This window comes from Pseudoliparis swirei, chromosome 18 (genome assembly GCF_029220125.1).
Source record: "Pseudoliparis swirei isolate HS2019 ecotype Mariana Trench chromosome 18, NWPU_hadal_v1, whole genome shotgun sequence".
Classification (NCBI taxonomy): Eukaryota; Metazoa; Chordata; class Actinopteri; order Perciformes; family Liparidae; genus Pseudoliparis; species Pseudoliparis swirei.
This window is the reverse complement of record NC_079405.1, coordinates 10,700,305-10,722,159: the sequence shown is the minus strand read 5'-3', so window position 1 is coordinate 10,722,159 and position 21,855 is coordinate 10,700,305. Positions and strand designations below refer to the sequence as shown.

The following is a 21,855-nucleotide window of genomic DNA, read 5'->3' as shown; positions in this document are numbered from 1 at the left end:
TGTAATCTAAATAGTCTTTTATTGGAAAACAAACAAAACATTCCCACATTCATAAGAAAAAAAAGAAAAACATCGGTCATTTTGGGAAGTGGTCCAAGGTTATTGGACTGCCATTTCCATCGCTGTCCTTTCAAGACGGAACAAAACAGCATTAGCCCTGTAAAGCTGGGACAAACAAGCTGTGAGATAGAAAATGACCATTTTAATCCTCTCTAAAGACTGACCCAAACAACAAAATGTGCCGTTGGCCATCCTCTCTGAACCTTTAACTGCTTCCGTTTGCAGGGGCCTGGGCGGCGGCCTGCAGGGTTCTCCGGGCCATCTCCAGGGCTCCTTCCTGGTTCTTGTTCCCGCCGATGAAGCCTCCAGCATGGACGAAGATGCAGCCCTCGATCCCGCTGAGCTTAGACAGCGCGTCATCGCGAACACCGCGCCACTCCTCGAGCAGCGACAGCCTGGGCCAGGAAGACAGAAGGACACGTTGGCTGACAGATGGACACGGTGTGGTGAGCGGCTCACTTCCTGTCAGCACATTGTGCTGGGCACTTCTACACTACCATTAAAAAACAAACTATTATGGGCGGATGAATGTCAACAAAACATAAATAAAAGAACATGGTATAACAACAATTAGTCAGTTTTACTTTCCTTTATGATGATTCGGCACAAAGACATTACTCAGGTAAATGCTGATTTCTTGACCTGAGGTCAACTGCAGTGACCCGTCACACAAAGGCCCACCACAGGCTGCCACAGCAAACGGCACGACAAAGCTGCCTGATTCTAAGTAGGTGAGAGCCATGCTATGGCAGCGGAGGCCACAGGCAATCTTACAGCAGAAGATTGCCTCTGCATGGGTTTATGAGCTGGCCTCAAAATGTCTCTGGAGGCAACGTACGGAGGCTGAGAATTCATAAAGTTACAGAGCCGCTCATTTACCACCGACTGCGTGGGGCATCCACCTCTAGCCTGGCACACCATTTAAAACACATCACCAGCTCTTTTTTGTGAGTGTGTGCGTGTCATTCTTGCCTCAATGGGGTTGTTATCTCCAACTACAGTACTTAAGGTTTTGACATAATTGGCAACGACTGTGATTTTATTCCGATTCATAACTTCATCGTTCATCTCTCGCCCATCCACACTGCTACTTAAAAATAAATAAAAAAGGAGCTTTGAAAACCATAGGAAGAAGAAAGAAAAAAAAGGTTAGATGTGCCAAAAGAATCAGATTTAATTTGTCAAAAAGTCATGGCGACATCCGGCCCCTCTGCCCCACACTTGATGAATTATGGAACTGTTCAGTCCAACCTGTCAGAAATGAAGAGACACGGTTGTCGACCTCAGCAGCACTTTGAAAAGAGTTTTCGCTTCTCGATTTTTGAAGGTTAATTTCCCAGAACCTCCAGTCTGTATACCATCCGCTAACACTGAAATTGTCAGAGAGCGAGGACACACACACACACACACACACACACACACACACACACACACACACACACACACACACACACACACACACACACACACACACACACACACACACACACACACACACACACACACACACACACACACACACACACACACACACACTCTATTTGGAGGCGCCTTTCAAGTCACCCAAGGTCACCTTACAATAAAATCAAACAGGATACAGGATAAAAGTATGAAAGATAAAAACACCATTAAAACAGAAGATCAACATAGAAACAAGTGAAGTGTACAGGATCCAGTCATAGCACAACCTGGGGAGAAAAGCCGGGCGAACCCCTAATCCCTGTCAAATGAAACAACTAATCGATATCTCCACAGTATGGCTGGGATATGAGCTCAAGAGGAGAGGTCAACACGGCTGGTAATAAGAGTAGGATGACTTGTTATGACAGGCCCGGAAGCTCCGATTCTCAAGATGACCGGTCTAAAAATAAGACAACAATTAGCAAATTAACTTCTCAAAATCTCCCCAACCATCCCACAACAAGATACTGGGAATTATTGCTTCAATACAATAAAGCATTGCTCTACATTTCACAGACTGGAGAGGTCAGAACATAATATTAAGTCTGTGCTTTTACAGTCTTTCTCTCGTGGACAATAACAAGAGACACAGGCGTTCAATTCATAAAAGTATTTTTCTTTCACACATTTCCTCCTTTAAACATGGGCCATAAAATACCTGGGATTAAACCAAGTGAGACACTTCAGGGCTAAAGCGGGGGATAACCGTGCAGAACGCCGCTTCTTTTGAAGGGAAATCATTTTGATTTCATCAACTTCTCAATACAATGTAATAGTTTCAAGTCACAAATAACATTTTTTTATTTTTTTATCTACCTTTAATATGGGATGTCATACACAAGAGAGGTTTAAGACCATCTATTGATTAAGGAAAAACTAACTTGTATAGCCTATTTATAGTGTAAATGTTATAACTATTTGGATAATCAATTTTAATAGTTTTTCGAGGAAAAAAAGGCAAACAAAATGTCATAAATTGTTCTCATTCCAGCTTCTCATTTGTGAAGATCTTCTCCTTTTCTTTCACTCATGTGATTGAGTCGATGGAATATCTTTAGCGTAAGGACACCTTGGGGCTTGAGGACATAGTCAGTCATTTTTCACTGTTATCAGACTTTTTATTGGTCAAACAACAAATAAAAAGGATCATTAGCTGAAGCCCTAATACACACAAGCCCAGCAGATAAGTGTGACAGCAGCCAGTGGGATTTTTTTTCCAGAAATAGAACAATTTGTTCCGGCTCAGCTCAAATTGCTGTCAACTTACAGTATTATCATATACAGAACATCTCGGAGGAAGAAGAACTGCTTCCACTCCCAGTTCACATTTCCTTAGCAATGTGATGTAGATAAAAATAGACATCCTCCCCCCTCCCCCCCCTCTCCCCGGTGCAGTAGCAGGGACACAGGTGACAACAACACCCCTTTCGTGGAGTCGGCACATGCCACCCAGAGAAAGAGCCATCTGGAGCCATGTTGTTTTATCCATCCCACAAGACATCGTTCTTATGCAGCTCCGAACCATCCGCCATGTTTGTATTAAATTAAGTTATCGCCGTCTGCGCCATAAACACGTGCCTGTCTTTTCAATTCAAGGAGCTGCCGACTGATGAGATTCTGCAGCAGGGTGGAAAGAAAAGTCGAGCGTTGAGGGAAGCGTTGAGGGACGGGCGGAAGGTGGGAGAGGTGAGGCAGCAAGATATAGGACTTAATAAGAAGAGCTCAAGATGGATAGGAAAATGGAAGAGGGTGATTATGGGACAGTGACAGAAATACTCTACAAAAGGGAGACAGTGAGAGAGGCAGAGAGGCAGAAAAGAACGACTAATGGGAGAGCCAAGAGCAAGGGGACCTCATGGGAAGAGAAGAAGAGGGGAAGCAGAGCAGCCATTGGTCACACTAGCACCGAATCAAAACACGATGCCACCCTCTGCCCCGTGCCTTTGGGCAACCCGAGTGTCAATGAGACCAGTCCAACAAGAAGAAGTGCATAAGAACAGTGTTAGAGGTTACAAGGCACCTGAAGAACATGGCGGCCAGGTGGACTAGAGGCTGAGAGCCCATCTGCTGTGAGAGTGAGGTCTCAAGCCGAGATATCACATCTGGAAAGTGAATTGGACTTTAAGACCAAATGTCCGTATTTATCTCGGAGGGCTTTACAATCTGTACACGATAACCTTTCGACCCTCGGGAAGAGCATTGTGGAGAAGATAGAAAGAGATTCAACCCATGAGAAAGCAGACAGAAGTCGTGGGAATAAAGTTTGCGTGGATAATAAGAATTAGCACATTGGAGCTATAACACTTACATTTTCATATAAGTTTTTGGTAAAAGACATTCAATATATTTACATCTCTAGATAGCAGTTTTTGTATTATTGTTAATGGCAAAGTCTGCCATTCCTGTGCAGGATTGAAATTGCACAAAAAAGTTTACAGGAAACAAAACATGCATGAGATCCTGTGTTTATGTTTTTTATTTGATTTTACCGATATCAGCCGGATATCAGTTTAATGTATCAGAGCTGTGTTAAGTAACTGCTAAGGCATAATTATGTAAAGCTTTTACAGTTGAGAGTTTTAGCGCATATGTTTAGGATATAGGTTCGGTACATTTCAGGATTGATTCACTTACATTGCATAATGGATGCGTTTGCTCAGAGGCGTAAAGCCTTGAATCCAGGAAGAGGAAATTATATAGAAAATGTCACAACTTTAAAAACACAATTATCTTCTCTTTGACACTTTTTGTTATTAAAACAGCGTTACATTTACGTCAACATTTTCCCTTGGGATCGTTTGCATACAGCGTGAATTCAAATTGCTCCCTCATTCAGAAGTGGGGCTCGGGATAAACAGATCAAATATAAATCTCAATAATAACAAATATGTGTTACAGAAAGCTGCAGGATTCGTGCTCTGGGGGAAATAACAAATAAGAGGGATGATGTCAGCCAATAAATTCAGATTTTGTTTCATATTTAGTTTTTAAGGCCAATTCATGACCCAGAAAATACTGAATAAAAAAAGTGCCGACTTTTATTATCCTTTCCTTCAAGAAGTGGATTGAGAGGTGAATGTGACCAATGACCCAGGCAATAAAAAGAAGAGGTACATTTGCTTTGGCTGTATCTTCCTTCCACATTCTCTAAAATATTATCTGCCTACCAGTTTTAACCTTTGGTGAAGCTAATGTGTTTTCTTTGTTTACCCAGGATAATCCCATTGAGATTTTGAATCTCTTTAAGTGGATTCTGGCAAAGACGTAAAAAGTTTGACACACACACACCACTTAAAACAAACAGACTTAAAAGATAAGAGCAAAAAGTCAAAAGACAATCTCACAACTTCAAATTACAACGCATAAGAAAAATCAGGTTTAAAGAGCAAAGTGCATTAACCAAAGTATTGTCATTCAATGCCAGCACATTTAGTGGGCAAATGTTGCTTAATCCGGTTTGTAAAAAGTGCAGGCTTATTAGATAATGTACTCTAAAATGTTTCAGTCTCTCACACCAAGATGAAGGTTAAAAACTATAAAAGTGCTGCCACTAAACGATACAGGATCTAGAAATGACCGACATAGTGTGCGCAAGAGTGGAGGAGGCTAGATAAAATAGATAAAGCAGTTCCTGCAATATGGCCCAATACAGAAACATGTACCAATGTTCCTTTCTATGTCTAAAGAAAACTAATAAACCGTCTCATGCAAACGGCAATAACAGAGAACTCAGAATCGTAAAGCAGCAGGCTGCACTGAATACAACATTTTGGAAGGGAAGGAATTTGCATTTTGCAGCCGCGTTTGTTTCTCTAGTAGAAACCGAACTTCACCCAGAGTTTTGTTGGAGAAGGCAGAAGCACCGTTTGTGGTGGCAGCTTACTTCATGGTCACAACAGGTTACCTACTATTTGAAAACATGACGTCATGGTAATTACATGTATATGGGGGAAGATTTGCCACTCAAAATGGTCCAACGGCGGTCGCATCGTGGTGACAAAGAGTGACACTTAATCAAACTTTGGCTGGATTAAGACACCAGCTGCACAGCGTGCGAGAACTTGCCGATGCCTTCCTGTGCTCCGGGGCATGTTTTTCGTTCCATGCTGTCATGCTGAGTTTAAATCTCCACCAAACCCAGCATGACAAAAAAAAAAATTATATATACAGGACTGTCTCAGAAAATTAGAATATTGTGATAAAGTTCTTTATTTTCTGTAATGCAATTAAAAAACCTTTTTTTTATTATTATATATTGATTACTCTTACAAAAAAAAAAAAAAATCTATCTCAAAAAATTTTATTATTTCCTCACCAAGTAAAAAAAAAGTTTAAGAGTTAATTTGACAATGTTAGTGATTTGTTTAGTATACTTTTTCTTACTTTTCTAATATATTCTAATAGGATGAGATATTTTATTTTTTGAGATAAATCTTAGCCATAAAAGCCATAAATATCGAATAATAGGCTTGCAATCAGTTGATTAATTAAAAAGAAATACATGTTTGTTTTTTTGCACATTTACAAAAAAATAAACATCATCTAATTCTAATTTTCTGAGACAATCCTTCTAGACACTCTCCAGAAAAATTAGAATATTGTGATGAAGTTCTTTATTTTCTGTAATGCAATTAAAAAACAAAAACGTCATGCATTCTGGATTCATTACAAATCAACTGAAATATTGCAAGCCTTTATTCTGATTTATTGCTGATTATGGTTTACAGCTTAAGAAAACTCAAATATCCTATCTCTAAATATTAGAATATCATGAAAAAGTATACTAGTAGGGTATTAAACAAATCACTTGAATTGTCTAATTAACTCGAAACACCTGCAAGGGTTTCCTGAGCCTTGACAAACACTCAGCTGTTATAAATCTTTTTTTACTTGGTCTGAGGAAATATTAAAATTTTATGAGATAGGATTTTAGAGTTTTCTTAAGCTGTAAACCATAATCAGCAATATTAAAAGAATAAAAGGCTTGCAATATTTCAGTTGATTTGTAATGAATCCAGAATGCATGACATTTTTGTTTTTTTAATTGCATTACAGAAAATAAAGAACTTTATCACAATATTCTAATTTTCTGAGACAGTCCTGTATATATATAAAGCCAGACGCTGCATAAGGGAGGTCCTGTACCAGATGCACACACGCAGGTCATGTTCAGTCAGTATCTGGTGCCAAATGCAACTGAAGATGTGTTTTTTTTGTTGTGGATTGCAAAGAGGTTAAACGCTGCAAAGCAAGCAGCTAGAGGAGCATCTCCACATAATATACGGGAGAAGCAGGGAGCAGGTGTCCTTGGCCATATTCATAACGTGTGGCAGGGATGGAGTCAAACACCACAACAACGACAAGACCCCCGTGGGGATGCTGATGACGTTATTAGAGCAGCTTTGTGGGTCGGAGCTCAAGAGGCTCCTCAGCTACACAATTCCCCTCCAGTGCCAACAACAAACTTCAGAGGTGTGAACCCTCTAACAAATTCACACAGAAGTTGACTGTGTTGTCATCACTGTCATTATATAAAGAACGCCAGTAAGATGTAATGAGCGTGGGTGAAGCATCTTCACCTTTCAGTGTGGAGTTTGAGGGTTTGAGTTACCTCATTATTGCTAGAAGATGCAGGAAGCCTCCATAACAACAGAAGCATTGACTGGTGCACAAGGAAAGGTAATGCGAGGGCACGAGCACAAAGCAACGGCATTGACAGTCTCGAAGGCAGAAAATGCATTAAATATGTAAAAGCATATCATAAAAAGATGGTGAATACACAAGAGTGACAGATAAGGGAATACAAACGTTTTTTACCTTCGCATTGAAAATGCAGAAGGTTATGTTTTGATCGCCGTGTATTTATTTATTTATTTGTATGCGTGTTACTCGCATAACTCAAAAAGTATTAAACCGAATCGCATGAAATTTGGTGGGATGATTGGTTATTATCCGGGGACCATTTGATTCGATTTTGGGATCGATCGGGTCAAAGGTCAAGGTTATGAAAAGATCAAAATCTTCATTTTACCATAGCACGGTCAATTTCTATCCAATAGGCATGCAACTAATGCCAAAATGTTCATAATTCATTGCCCAATCTTGTGATATGCGAAGGTATGCGCTCTACTGAGTGCCAGTTCTAGTTTATTAAAGTAATGGTGCTAGAGATGGCTCGTTTTAAGGTAACGAAAACACAACGATTCTTATCTCCAGAAAATTATTAAGAAAGCATATTGACCAATAGATCCCCCTAAATGCTACACACTGTTTCTTTAAGTAATTAGCTGTAAATAAAAGCACCTGTCAATTTGCCCAACCAGCTTTCTGTATCCGGAGCAGAGGGTGTGCTTCACATTAGGAAAAGAAAAACACCTCAGTGGGAGAAAAGGCTCAGGTGTCTCAGTGCTTACATCAACTCCTGAGAGAGAAATGAGAACAAACCCTCCGCGTTTTAACGAAAGAATCCGCCATCCTACAAAACAAGTATTTCATTTCATTTAATTAGTATTTATTTAGTTTGTCTCTGATCGGATGACACGTCAGTCCTCCACGACACGTTGTCAAATGGTTGGACAAGCATGAAATTTAAATCATACATCACGACTCGCCTCAAATCACCAGAGCTCAACAGGTTTCAACACGTCTGAGAGACTCTGGAGCTGTGCCTGTCACAAAAAAAGTGTCACAACAGCCCTGCGAGATTAGATTTTTTACATTTCTGCTCAGGTAATTGGTGCAAGGTGCTCCTTCCACGTACGAGATCACAAGCCATGCTTTGTGAGCCAGAAATAGAGTTTAAATAACCTTGAATAAAATCAAACCAAAAATAGAAGCAGTCACTCTTGTAAAACAATCACCTGTTCTGGAAGGTGTCGAGCCCAGCGGGGACACACTGGACCCTCCACTGTCCATTCTGGTCGGGGTAAAGGACAAACTTGATGGTCGTCTCCACCTCGAGCTCCTTCTCCAAGGAAAACAGATGCTCCTTCCAGGGACACCCGCCCTGGGAGAACAACACCAGCTCCCCACTGGGATCCACCTGGGAACGAGAAGAGAACCATACAGTGTGTTACCAACGTGCACGATAGAGAGCCAGCAGCACTTTTCTGTGTAATTGGGGATGTCTGGGAAGCGAAGGACTGTGACGACCCTCGGGTCCCTGCAGGTGGGCTTGGCAAAGAGTCATCAGGAAATCAGCAGCACTGGCAACACCTGGGCTTTGTGTGGCAGTGCACGCTGTTTAAGGGCCCTCTGGTCTGAGGAGCCCTCTCCTGAGAGCCCGTTTGTCTGACTGTATGTTTGACCCGACACTATACAACATGTCACACACACTTCCCACGCATGCACTCACCTCCACCACTGAAATGACTGACTCCACACGCCACTGTTTATGATACCTAAGTTAAATAAAACCCTCTTTTCTGTTAACTTGCTTGTGTGTATCCCCCTTTGTCGTCATGGCCGTGCGACCCGGTTCATGAAGGGACGAAGAGAAGAAAATAATCTGCTTTAAATTCACATCATTATACATGCTAATATAATATATGTTCTAACTGGGGGTTTGTGGTATCAAAGAAAGAATTCCTCATTGAAGTGCAAACTTTAACTGAAAAAGAAAAACACAGGCGTGTTGAAAAAGAAATCCCGTTTGTCTCTGTAAAGACGTTTCACATTATTAAAAGTTACTTTCCTTTTACAACTGCGCGTGATCTTTTCTAGTGGAATGTTTAATATAATATTTTAAGGGCCAATACAAGTTTTTTTAATGCCTAAAACTAAAGCCTAAAAATATTATTTCAGATAATTATAATTTCAGAGTAAGAGGTTTGTAGGAATCTCTCATCTACAGATAATGGATCAATAATTATTTAGTTATTGGTTTGGTATTATTTGCTGTAAAAAAGTATAGCTAAATATAATTGAACATAAACTCATACAAGGAGAAGGCATGAAACCCATTGCTGTTGATGAATTATGGAGTTAATTGTTAAGATTCTTGGAGCATATCTTTCAAAATAAGGTGATAAAAGTGTTGTACAATCAATCATGGCAGCTTCAGAAAGTATTTTTTCAGGACCCAAGTTACAATGTTCACAAAAGACTAAATATAAAACCAAAACGTGCCGACATTAGATTGGACCGTCTTGTACCTGATGCCGTCCCTTCACGGCCTCCTCCACCACCGCACGAGCCGGCAGCCAGGCGGACTGGAAGTACTCCAGGCGGTCCAAGAACTCCTCCCCCACAATCTTCATAGCCTTTCTGAAACCCTCCTGGTAAAAACATATGGAAACATACATGCATCAAATACACTGTGAGCATGCAAGAGTAATATCGGACTATGAAGAAAGACTTTTTTGAGAACCGATTAGACATTAAATGTGATTTTGATGAAAACATTTAATACGAACGGCTCATGATCGTTTACCATTCGTCAGTCCTACAGCGCCTCTGAATTTCAATTCAGTTTGATGTCAAATACTTCCAGATAAACCAGCCTCCGCCACACTAATCCTTGCAGCCCTGCTTCAGCAGCTTCCCGCTACGTCCTTCACAAACCCTCGACTGAGCTCACTTCCTCATGCGCTCATGAGCAGAAGACCGAAAGACAGACACAAAAACGTGCCATCGGAAACTCACACAGCTTGACAGTCTAATCTGCATGCATCCGACTATGGGAATTTTAACATGTTTCCCTTTTTGCGATCTCTTAGAGCTGTCATTGAAGGAAAGTCGAGTTAAAAGGGTCATAATCATGTGAACTGAAAAGCGGAAAAGAAATAAAAGATAATAGGCCCGCTACTCGACTTAGACAGCTACAACGATGGAGAGAAAAAAACGTAGCAACATATATGCAAAGCCAGGCTGCAGGTATTATCATGCAGAGGAACAGGTGCCATTTCCCTGCAGGCATTCCCCTCGTGCACTCATGAGAGACAGGTCTGTAAAAACAACCTCTGAACTCCGATCACAGTGAATTGTACTCAATCAGTTTCAATGGTTATAATTAAATGATGTAGCTAAAAGCCTTTTTAGTTTCCTTCTGTTAAATAACAGTCATCCACTAGAGAGGTTGTCTTTCTGTTGCATTTGAATATTTTGATTAGTTTCTGCTGATATAATTTAGGTTTTAAAAACATTTGGGTTGTTTGAGTACCTGTTTTCTTATATCTGTCTGGGATCATGTTGGATGTAAGTAGGGCTGAAACAATAAGAGGGATTGAGTGATTCGTCAATTGACTGAAAAATAATCAACATCTACAGTTAAAAATACACTGATCAACTAATTAATTGTAATTTTTCAAGCAAAAATGACAAATATGCCCAGTTCTAACCACTACAATGTGAGGACGTGTTGCTCTTTTTTGTCTTCCACAATAGTAACTTCATTTCTTGGGGTATTTTTTCCTCTTCCACAATTTACACCCATGGGTGTCCATGAGTCATATGGAAGAAAACTAGGCAATTACAAAACACATATTTAGAATATCCACAGGCACAGACTGTATTAGTTATAAAACCTGCTGCTGGAAAGCAGCTTTGTGAAGTAATTTGGTATAGATATAATCCTATATCACAGACACAGCCCCGCACACACATTACATGTCTGTGACCTTTCACAAAAGACACATAAAAGTGCTGCATCAGACCGGTCTGCGTGTTAAGTGCGAGGCCACATTCACACTCACGCAATCCCTCACCTCAGTGTCCTGACTCTTGCTGTTCCAGCGTGGGTTTAGGTGGCCGACACGTGCGCTCAACGTGGTGGAGACGGAATACCGGGCCTCTCCGTCACACTGTGAAATGCCGTTGTCTACAGCATCGACCTCCTCCACAAAATTCTCATACAGCTGCAAGGAATTTAAAGAGACACATGACAGGAGAGGTTAGGAACCTGTAAGGACACTGCAATCGGCTGTTTTATGTCTCTGCACATTTTGAAATGGCAGAATTGGCAGTAGATCCCTTTTTTCGAGCCATAAGAAATTAAGAAAGACAGGACTTTTCAGGAGAGAGCAATGTACTGGGATTACATTATTCTGATTTAAATTAATTTGGTCTCAGTGTGTGGGCCGTCAGTGATGGCTAAAGTGCACTGCTAGACCATTAAAGCAAAAGGAAGAGACAAATTGATGCTATTTTACAATTCAATGGCAAATCTGTAGGAAGTGGAAGAAGAGCAGAAACGTGGAGACATATTTAGGGCTAAAAAGTAAACTACTCGGTACATCGGAAGGTCAATCACCAAACAGATGACGTTTTACAAGTGGGACTAAGTTTTAGAGCAAAAGCAGAGTCAGTTTCTCTGAACTGGCTGAGGACGACAGACGCAGTTTCCTAAAATAAATAACGCCCCAGCCGTGGATAAAAGGATTATTTGGGGCTTAAAACAAACTGACACATCAAAAGGCCAATGTTAATGGGAGTTAACTGATAATATTTATGGTTGAACTATAATTTGGCTGGCTTAATGAGCCTGGCGTCAAAATGTTCTGTGTGCTGAGGCCTCCTGCTGGCTGTCTCAAATACATTAAATATAACTGCGGTGTCGAGTGAACTTTGCCACATCCCGTCAAAGTATTTATATTCGTAGTCTCACTCAACTGTCTGATGAAGGCAAAATAGTGAGGGATGATGTACAGTGATGTACAGCCGACAGTAATGACCTGCTCGCTGTACATTCTCCCACTTATCACATGGTTTCTTATTAAATAAGTCAATACTTATATCAAAATATTGATCTGTAAATTATTATTAAAAACAGACCGTAGTGTGCCGTAATTGACCAATAAGAATAGAGTATTCTGCATTTTCTACCGACTGCATGATTTCTGTTATTAAAATAACCACCATGGACAAAATGCAGAGGGATAAGTGCCCATTGTGACTTGATCCAACTCATCAATGAAATCAGTGTTGAGGTTCAAATCATCAGCCGAGGCAACGTTTGATATGAGTGAGTCGAGGGGAAACATCTGTTTCCAAGGAGTGTTTGTGCCATGAATCAAACACAATGGATGCTGATCCACTGTCTGCTCTGAATCCATCGTCTTCGTCCTCTCACCTTGTCAAAGAGACCCTCCAGCTTCCTGTCGCCCTCCTTCAGCTGCGTCAGCTGGACCAGCAGCTGACGACCAAAGTGGAGGTAGACCAGGCCCGCGGAGCTGAGCTTGGTCCCCCATGGCTTCTCTGGACACAGACTGTGGAAGGTCTCCGCAAAGGTCCTGAAGGAGAGAGAGAAGACATAGCGTTAGCGGACAGCGACAGAAATAGAAATGGACTTTTAACGCCAAGACAATATTCTATTGACAGTGCGTGACCAAGGTCGACAGCTCGTTTAGTATTTACGATGTTTGAAATGGATGCTCGTCCTACGTTACAGCCTATAGTGTATGGAATTGGTCCATATAGAAGTGCTTTATCAGAATGAACAACGAAATAAGGGCTGTAATCACAATTATGTATCATTTGTATATTTATTCTTCAATTGATCATTTGGTATTTAAAATGCCATTTTTAAAATCATGTAAACAGAATTTCTGGCTATGGACTCTTGGTCCGACAAATCCAACAGATTGACACTATCAGCCTGGGCTTTAGGAAAACTGTAATTGACCCAACGATGAATTGATTATGGAAATAACCAAATACATATTCCCTCCATTCTAAAAATCATTAATGAAGATAAATTACTGATTGCTTTGCTTAAGTCGCAACTTGTTTTCCGACAGGTGTCATAGTATAGTATCGTCTCTTGTATTGCAGCCACGTCTCGAACATATAAAATAAATGTAAAGCTTATAGTAAAGCTAAAATGAAAAACACTGCATGGTCCATCGGCAGATTAAACTCAACACTAAAGCCACATTTTGGGAAATTAAACGTTAGCGTTTTGCTCATTAACGAATGAATCACATGTATTCCTAGAACAGGCCTCTTCAATAAAACACATTACAAAAGGTTCTTGCAATATTCTGCACATCTTCAGAGGCAGTTTGCATTAACCGGAGAAAGAGAACGCGCGCTCAGGCGTGTTAGTGAGCTTGATTTCACACGGATAGAAGCCACCGGAGGTCTTTCCTCAGCCACGTGCTGAGAGGGGTGGGCTCCAGCACCCAGCCACTGCTGGTCATTTAATTAGGATGATTGGGCTTCAGCACAGCGGAAAACAGACCGTCAAACGAATGAGTGACGTGCTCGGGAACCGGGGGGTAATCGCGGCCATTAACAGGACTAATTGGCCAAGCTGAGGCATTTCTATGCTGATTATCAGGAGATGAGAGTGGAAAATGACAGGGTGAAATGGAAATGGTTGAAAAAGATAACCAGCTTCCCAAACCAAAGTCATGAAACCGGTGGTGTGAAGTCAAGACGGAAAACCAGCATTTACCACACAGAACTAAAACAAGGTAGGCGAGTCAAGAAAACACGAAGAGTTGGAAAGAGTTTGGTAAGAAATAAGTATTACTTAGCATTATCTAAACATGCTTAACATATATTTGACTATGTTTTCCATATCGCACCAGCTGCACCTCTTCCTTATGCTAATCACTCTATCATTAGACAGAAGGGCTTCATTGCAAACTGTTAACTGAGGGCAAAGTGATGCTTCAGAAATCTATCCCCAACTCAAGAACGTCACAAGAGAAACAATGAGACAAGAAACTCAAGCACCTTATCAAAGAAAATATCACTGGCCAGTAATTTCCCATCACTCCGAGCCTAGTGCTCCCTTAAAATGATGCAGTCAATCGTTCAGATTTAAAAAATATATTACATCGCTAAAAACAATTGAGAAATGCCAATCTGAGTACTCATGTTGTATTTTGAAAAGGAGATGTCGGAGTGTGTTCCTTGTTAATTCAATTAGATCTTACTGTGACCAGCAGTACTGTTGAGTGGACTAAATCCCTTTTGAAGAGCGCTTCAGAAAATGTTATGATCACTGGCTCATTGCTGGTTTAACCCCTTCCTTTCCGGGACAACAAGTTTAGTAAGATGTAATAACTATTTAATACAGTAACAAGGCTGCAGGATTAGGGATGGCATGACACATTTTGCATCAGATTTTTAAGAGTATGACTGTATTAATTTTAACTGTGTAGACATGTTGGGTTGTACTACTAACAGGATATTAATTGTTGTTGCAAATTAGACGTATTAGACGAGTATGATCACAGAATCAGAATTGGCCAAATTAGACAGACTTGATTTTTGGTGAATGCAGGGGAGCTCTGCCGTGTCCATGAATCCTTCTTTGTGGAAGCCACTAAAACAATGTCAAAACACAAAGCAGCACAACAGTTGATCTATTACATTTCTCTCCTGATAGAGCTACAGCAGAAATCATAACTGTGCCCACTGGTGCAAAACTATATTTCTTTGCCGAGTGACAGCAGCGAGTACATTTCGAGAGTGAGAGACCACAAACGTAATCCCTGACAGATCTAATCTGCTGTGCTTTATTAACCTTCAGTCAGTGTCTCATGCCTCCAACTCTCACACACTTTTACTTTCCTCCTCAAGAAAATCGTAAAACTTCAATGATAAAAGAGTTTCATATCTGCAGTAGTTTTGTATCGTTTGTTTTGTCTTCAAACTGCTGATCTGGTTGTGTCTAGTTTCCTGGAGTCACCTGGCAACCATCTCAAGGTGACATCAAGAATCTAGGAAACAGCTTTTTACCGCCAAGTATTAGTAATGGTGAATTGTTTTGTTTTTATACTTTAGTTTTTGTCGAGAGTTAACAAGATACGTGTTAAAAGCTTTAGAGGTGCTGGTTGGCAGATTTAGTTTCCTTTGTGACAGCTGCTTCCCCTTTTCCAGTCAACATGCTGAGCTACGCTAACGAGTATAGGAATAGCATCAATCTTCTCATTTAACTCTCTAAATAAGCCTATTTCCTCAAATTTTGACGCATTTTAGGAAATGTCCTTTTTTTCTCCTCCTGTAATGGTTTAATTTCAGGCTCTTGCTATTCTTAGTGTGATGTATCGCTGTCAACTTCACCTGTTGCACCATCACTTAATTATTCGCATCATCTCTGCAACCTCCTTCAGCCCCCTAGCCCCCTTACATCCACTCCTGCCATCACAACCGTCTTGCCCCCCCGTCGGCGCATGTGAGTGACAGCCAGAATCTCCTGCGGCCCCCTGGCAGCCTCTGTGCCTCGTGAACCAACAGCAGGGGGGCGTTCAATTGCAAGAGCGTTAATTATCACTAACCACCTGCCAGGAAGAGAGAGCCCGGGCTTATCTTCATCACCGTGGTCATAAAAGCTATCTCTGTACATCATCAGGGCATTACGCTGACAAGACAACTGGAATAGGCTGATTACTCAACGTGATGAGACTTCGAGTGAATGCAATCACTCTTCAGGAACTTTGGCAGGAAATGTAGTGGAGAGCAGAGAGCAGAGAGCCCGTTCCTTTGCGATCCACGTGATTGGGGTGCTTCAAGGACGTCGGAACAGAAGCCAAGGAGAAACATACTTTCTCCTCTTTGGAAGCCAGAGACTGTGATGGGTAGATGATTCCAAGACTCCTCCTTGATAACAAAGTAATTTGTTAAATAGCAGAGACCATGTAATTCAGGACGTATATAATATTAAGGTCTGTTTAGGAAATGTCCTTTTTTTATTTCTTCTCCTGTTGGTATCAGATTACTGACAAAAACTAAATGGAACAAGCAATTAACAACACTGTTAGTTGCCCCTGTGATTTGAGCCGTTACATCTGTTCCGTCGAAATAGCTCCCATGAAAGATTTAGAGTGTCTGCATCCCTATAAATGTTTCAGTCATACAAAAAAAATTATGATAATAGAATAATTAATGAAGGCAATAAACAGTGTCAAAATTACTCAGTGAGAAAATGAGTGATTCATTTCTAAAAAGTCTTAAATTAGTCCACATTTTACTTTTTAAAAAAAAAATCATGATTCTTCACATTAAGGTTACCCACAAGGTGATCAACCGGATTGGTGATGAACAATGACTATTCATATATCTATGGTCGTCTTACTAACACCTATGTTGAGATAAACAGGCTTGACCTCTCCTCCGCTCAAACAATGTGTTATCACACAGACTGGATATCGGCTCACAAGAGGTGCAGCAAGAGGGGATTGTATTGTCCCGCTCAGGAAAAGTGCTTTCAGTCAGTCTGCTTTTTATGTACAAGATGCAACAGACTGGAAGTCCATCCCAGGAACTATCAGAGAACTACAGACACACAGTTCATTTAAAGCTCAATTAAAGAAATGGTTCGTTAGTACCCAGCTCTGTCAGCACTAGAACGTAGCTGCTTTCCTTCCGTCTATGAGGCTCTATAACAGCTCACCTCTTGCCAGATCATAGTGCAATAACTACAACAATAGCTGAATACTTACACTATGTTGATCTGCACTTCACACATCTCATTTGTTTGCACTACACACATACACACACATTTCATTTCATTTGCTCTGCACTCATACACACACTTTGCTTTTTGCACTGTCTATATTTCATATTTTTTTGTATTTGATTTGTCAGTGTTGTTGTGTGTTGTGTATGCATGTGTGTTGTATATTTACATATATATTTTGTTTTGTATTTTACTTTTATTTTACTTGTATACTTCTATATCTTTCATCCCTGTTTCTTATATTTTGTGTTTTGTTTTTATTCTTGTGTGTTGCTGCTACTGTCACAACAAATTTCCCCTTGGGGATTAATAAAGTATATATCTATCTATCTATCTGTTGTCGACCATCTGTCTGTCTGTTGTAAGGTCTCTGTCTGTTTTTCGGCTATCTGTCTGTTATCAGGTCTCTGTTTGTTGTCGACTATATGTCTGTTGCCAGTTCTCTGTCCATCTGTTGTCGACAATCTGTCGGTTGTCGTCTGTCTGTCTGTTGTCAGGTTTCCATCTGTTGGCGCCGTCTGTATGTCTTGACTCTGCAGGTCGACCATCATTCTACCTGCATGTCTTTTGTTGTTGTTTACCTGTGTCTGACTGGTTTAAACATTTCATTTACTCTGCATGCCTTTATGCTCTGTTCCTCTGACATGGATGTTTTTTAGTTAATTTGTGTCTAACAATGCAGCATAATAATAAGTTTAACAGTTCATGGTTCTCCCTTATTTTATTTTGCTTTGTGTGTTTTGAATTTGTGAGCCTCCGTGTTGCATGTTTTGTTAGTACTTAACAATGTCTAAGAGTCTCTGAATGATGACACTTTGTGTACCATTTGTAAAGCGTCAATATTCTAGAAACCTTGTATGTTTAATCTTATCTCTGTTTTTATGTTTGTGACATCTGCCTCTCGGGACTACACATAAAAAATAGCCCCTTGGCTAACTCTGACACATTTATAGGGATGTTTTTATTAATTTGCAATGTCCCGTATACCCATTTTTTTAAAGTATGAAATTAAAAAAAACTTATTAACTTAATCCCTCAGCCGCAGTTTACAAAATTGTACCTCTGGTGGTGGTCATAGCGATGCCTCTTTGGGTCAAACTCTCCTCCAACGTCTACAACGATGTCACACTCTGCCAGCTTTGTCGGGTCCCTGGTCCGAATGATCTCAGCATCCTGTGGAATGAATAGAATGTTTTTTAGACCTGCTATAATCTATTAACTTGGAAATTTCCACAAAGAAGTGGCATGTGGATTTAATCAATGTAGAGGCCGCATTGAGGTTTTTCTAAACCCTTTCGATCCATGAGCCAAATGTATTTAAGTGAATTCATTAAGCTATGGATACACACACACCGGATGGGACCCACTGGAGGCAGACTTGTGGCAGGTTGAGCTGGAAATAGCCAGGCACCATCCTTAATGTGTGCCCACATACACTCAATGAGTGTATGTATATATATATATATATACAGGACTGTCTCAGAAAATTAGAATATTGTGATGAAGTTCTTTATTTTCTGTAATGCAATTAAAAAAACAAAAATGTCATGCATTCTGGATTCATTACAAATCAACTGAAATATTGCAAGCCTTTTATTCTGATTTATTGCTGATTATGGCTTACAGCTTAAGAAAACTCAAATATCCTATCTCTAAATATTAGAATATCATGAAAAAGTATACTAGTAGGGTATTAAACAAATCACTTGAATTGTCTAATTAACTCGAAACACCTGCAAGGGTTTCCTGAGCCTTGACAAACACTCAGCTGTTATAAATCTTTTTTTTTACTTGGTCTGAGGAAATATTAAAATTTTATGAGATAGGATTTTAGAGTTTTCTTAAGCTGTAAGCCATAATCAGCAATATTAAAAGAATAAAAGGCTTGCAATATTTCAGTTGATTTGTAATGAATCCAGAATGCATGACATTTTTGTTTTTTTAATTGCATTACAGAAAATAAAGAACTTTATCACAATATTCTAATTTTCTGAGACAGTCCTGTATATATATATACTACATCTTCTCACTTTTTCATGTATACACAGAGTTTTCACAAAATGTTTAATCATGGAAATTTGGTTTAAAGTCCTGGAGATCCATCGGTCAGCCTGTGTGTGAACCCGTCACAAACAGAACTGACAGCGCTTACTCGCGTGAGTTTACTAGCCCGACTGTTTGTGGTTTAATCCCGTCATACGCGTCGTTGAAGGGGCGTGGCTTATCTCCGTTACTTTTCTCCGTGGAAAAATATTTTCCGCCATCCGCCAGGGAATAATTAACCACTTTTTCTACGTTCTACTTCTTGTGTAAATGCCACACACGTCGTAACATCTAGCGCCCTGGTGTCTGGGTTCATAACATCACCCGTAGGCGCACACAGCTCCGTGAATGTCACTCCGACGACGGGAATGACTTCCGCATCCGCCGCCACCAGAGCAGCAGCAGCCAATTAGATCCAACAGCGGAGCGGCTCAGCGCTGATTGGCTCTCACAACGCAGCGTTCTGGTTCTGTGCTGTGACGTCGCTAGTGACATCACGGAGCACTGAACCAGAGTGCGTATAGAGCAGACTCAAGCACTGTTCTGAGGTCTACTTGAGGATCTGGGAGATTCCTGGGGACCAGAATATGGTAACCAGGATAGTGACCTTCTACCTTACAAGACTAAGCACTTGACATTTGGCTCCAATTCATGTATTTTCGCACACATTCACACTCCCATGGCTGCAATGTAAAGCACTGACGTTCCCAACGGGAGCAATTTTTAAGCCCAATTGCACCTTTGCTGTTCAATAATGATCGAGGGTCCCATATGTTTTTTCTGGACTGAAAAACTACGGTATGGAGAGGAAAAAATGGTTACAGCAATATTCTACCCTTTCATGAAACACTGTGTGAATATTCACCAAAAGTTTGTATTCATTTAATTCGTTTGGGGCCAAAACAATATAAAATATGAATAATACATTTGGTGTCTGAACTTATACGTTTTTGTCTACTGTATGTTAAAATAACCATAATTGGGAAAATTATAACAATGATTTTAAATTTTGAACAAGTGTATATCTAAAAATCTAATATGTAAATAAATAATGCTTTTTTTGGGATCAATAAGCACAATGTTTGCTTCTTACTTGATTATGAATGAACATGACGACCATGAGAATAGTCAGAGGTATTGTGTGTGTGGGCTCTGTTGCAAATCACTGAGCCAGACTGCTTTATGTCAGTAATGTTCACATGATTTTTACACCAAAAGGATAAATTACCTTGATTTGTCATGTACACGATCAATGTCTAAACATGTATTGTATCAACAACATACTGTATATATCAATATTATTATATTAAGATTGTCTAATCTGTGACATACGGTATTTGTTTTTATTTTTATTTTATCAATTCAATGTGTATTAAGTTTATTGGTGGCGCTAAAACTTGGTTTGTTGGAACATGTAGTGTGCTATTGATAAATACTGGGACATTGTATTAATTGGCTCATAACTTAACTGTATATGTGGAAACATGTTTATAGTGGCTTCAATGTCTTGCCTACCTTGCCTAGTTTTTTTTACCGCATTTTTACTGTGGCATTTTCTGATAAAATGTAAACTGTGATGATATTATAATTATTAGGCACGTCATCTTTCTGTGAGCTCCATTTATCTGTGCAGTAGCGGCCCCACGTGGAGAGTTAGACAATTGCACGAGATATTTGACAGAAACATTAAAAACAACTTAGCCAATGACTAAAGAAACAGATGTAAAGAGCATCAACATGTTTTAAAATGAAATAGCATCGACTCAGCACGTAACGTTACGTAAACAGCAGCATTCATAAGAAAAATACAGCACCCGCCATCCTTCTACGATCTACTACAGCATACTGAACAGACCTTGTACTCAGGTAGCTGCCGCAGGAAGAAGCAGGCGAGGACTTCATCGCAGTGAAAGGTGCCGTTGTGCGTTCCGATCTTTATGGCGCTCATGTTTTCAGTGCAGACTCTCTTCGGGTGACTTGACATGTGTCGCGGTGCCGTGCGAGTAACGTCCACCGAGAGTAGACAGCGGGAGTTAGCTTGTGAACTCAAAGGCTGTAAAAAACTCGCTGGTTTGCCAAAGTCCACGTGAGATGCGATTTGTGTTAAACGAAGTGATATCAAGCGTGCACGCAACATTCAAGCGAGATTTCACACGGGACGCGTTGGTGACGGACGGATTTGGCAGCCGGACCGGATATGGTGCGCCTCAACCGGAGAAACCCGGGGATGTGATTTGTTTGTTTGTTATTGTTTTTACATGTTTTTGTAATCTATATAAATATAATCATCCGTGGTAATTGTAACAGAATGGAACTGAGTTAAAACACAACGTGTTATCTAACTAAAGAGATTTCATTGGGAAGTAGAATAATGTATTCGTTTATCCGAATGTCTTTGTATTCTGACGGCAGGGGGCGCTGTCCGCAGTGAAACAAACCTCTCACATCTTCATTCATGGAGAGTTATTGCATTGCAGTTGTTACATATTTTTACATTTTTCTAGTTCAGTATTATAATCTTCTAATATACGGTACAAAAATGTGAACGCCTTGTATAAAAAATTTATATTCTGTAAAATTACAAAACTAAACTAAATAAAGTCCAGATGTAATTGTTTTTAATTGGGCTTTATATCTTCTTCTTTTTTATGTAAAAAAAGATAAACTTTGCTCAAAATTATTAGAATTTCTAACCAAGCAAATTGGGTACCCATCCCGAGGCCACAGACTCTCCGGGATCTAAAAAGCCTGAGATTCACTGTGGCATAGTTTGTTTTAAGATCTACACATGTGGATGACAATACACTCCAAACCAGAATAGACACTGCGATTGTTAAGGCCTAGAGGCAGGTAAGAATTGTTTTTTTTAAATCTAGAGGCCT

At 40.1% G+C, this 21,855-nt stretch overlaps 1 protein-coding gene across 2 annotated transcripts; it reads right to left on the bottom strand.

Moving 5' to 3' along the window:
- On the bottom strand, positions 1-21,152 carry myg1 (myg1 exonuclease). Of its 2 annotated transcripts, none has more exons than XM_056438010.1 (8): positions 20,829-21,152; positions 17,991-18,103; positions 12,590-12,749; positions 11,226-11,375; positions 9,675-9,797; positions 8,382-8,563; positions 225-455; positions 1-127 (listed from the first exon to the last, which is right to left on the bottom strand). In XM_056438010.1, the coding sequence occupies exons 1-7, from the start codon at positions 21,108-21,110 to the stop codon at positions 266-268; spliced, it is 1,200 nt and encodes a 399-aa protein (XP_056293985.1). In that variant the 5' UTR covers positions 21,111-21,152; the 3' UTR covers positions 1-127; positions 225-265. The 2 variants fall into 2 exon arrangements, with proteins under 2 accessions (XP_056293985.1, XP_056293986.1); XM_056438011.1 differs by having other exon boundaries at positions 1-122.
- Between the last annotated feature and the right edge of the window lie 703 nt (positions 21,153-21,855).

Coding starts and splice junctions, on each gene's coding strand:
- myg1 (XM_056438010.1), bottom strand. CDS start 21,110: ATGTTGCGTGCACGCTTGATATCACTTCGTTTAACACAAATCGCATCT. Junction 12,750..17,990: donor CGCTATGACCACCACCAGAG/GTACAATTTTGT, acceptor TCTCTCCTTCAG/GACCTTTGCGGAGACCTTCC. Junction 8,564..9,674: donor CCGTGAAGGGACGGCATCAG/GTACAAGACGGT, acceptor TCTCGTTCCCAG/GTGGATCCCAGTGGGGAGCT.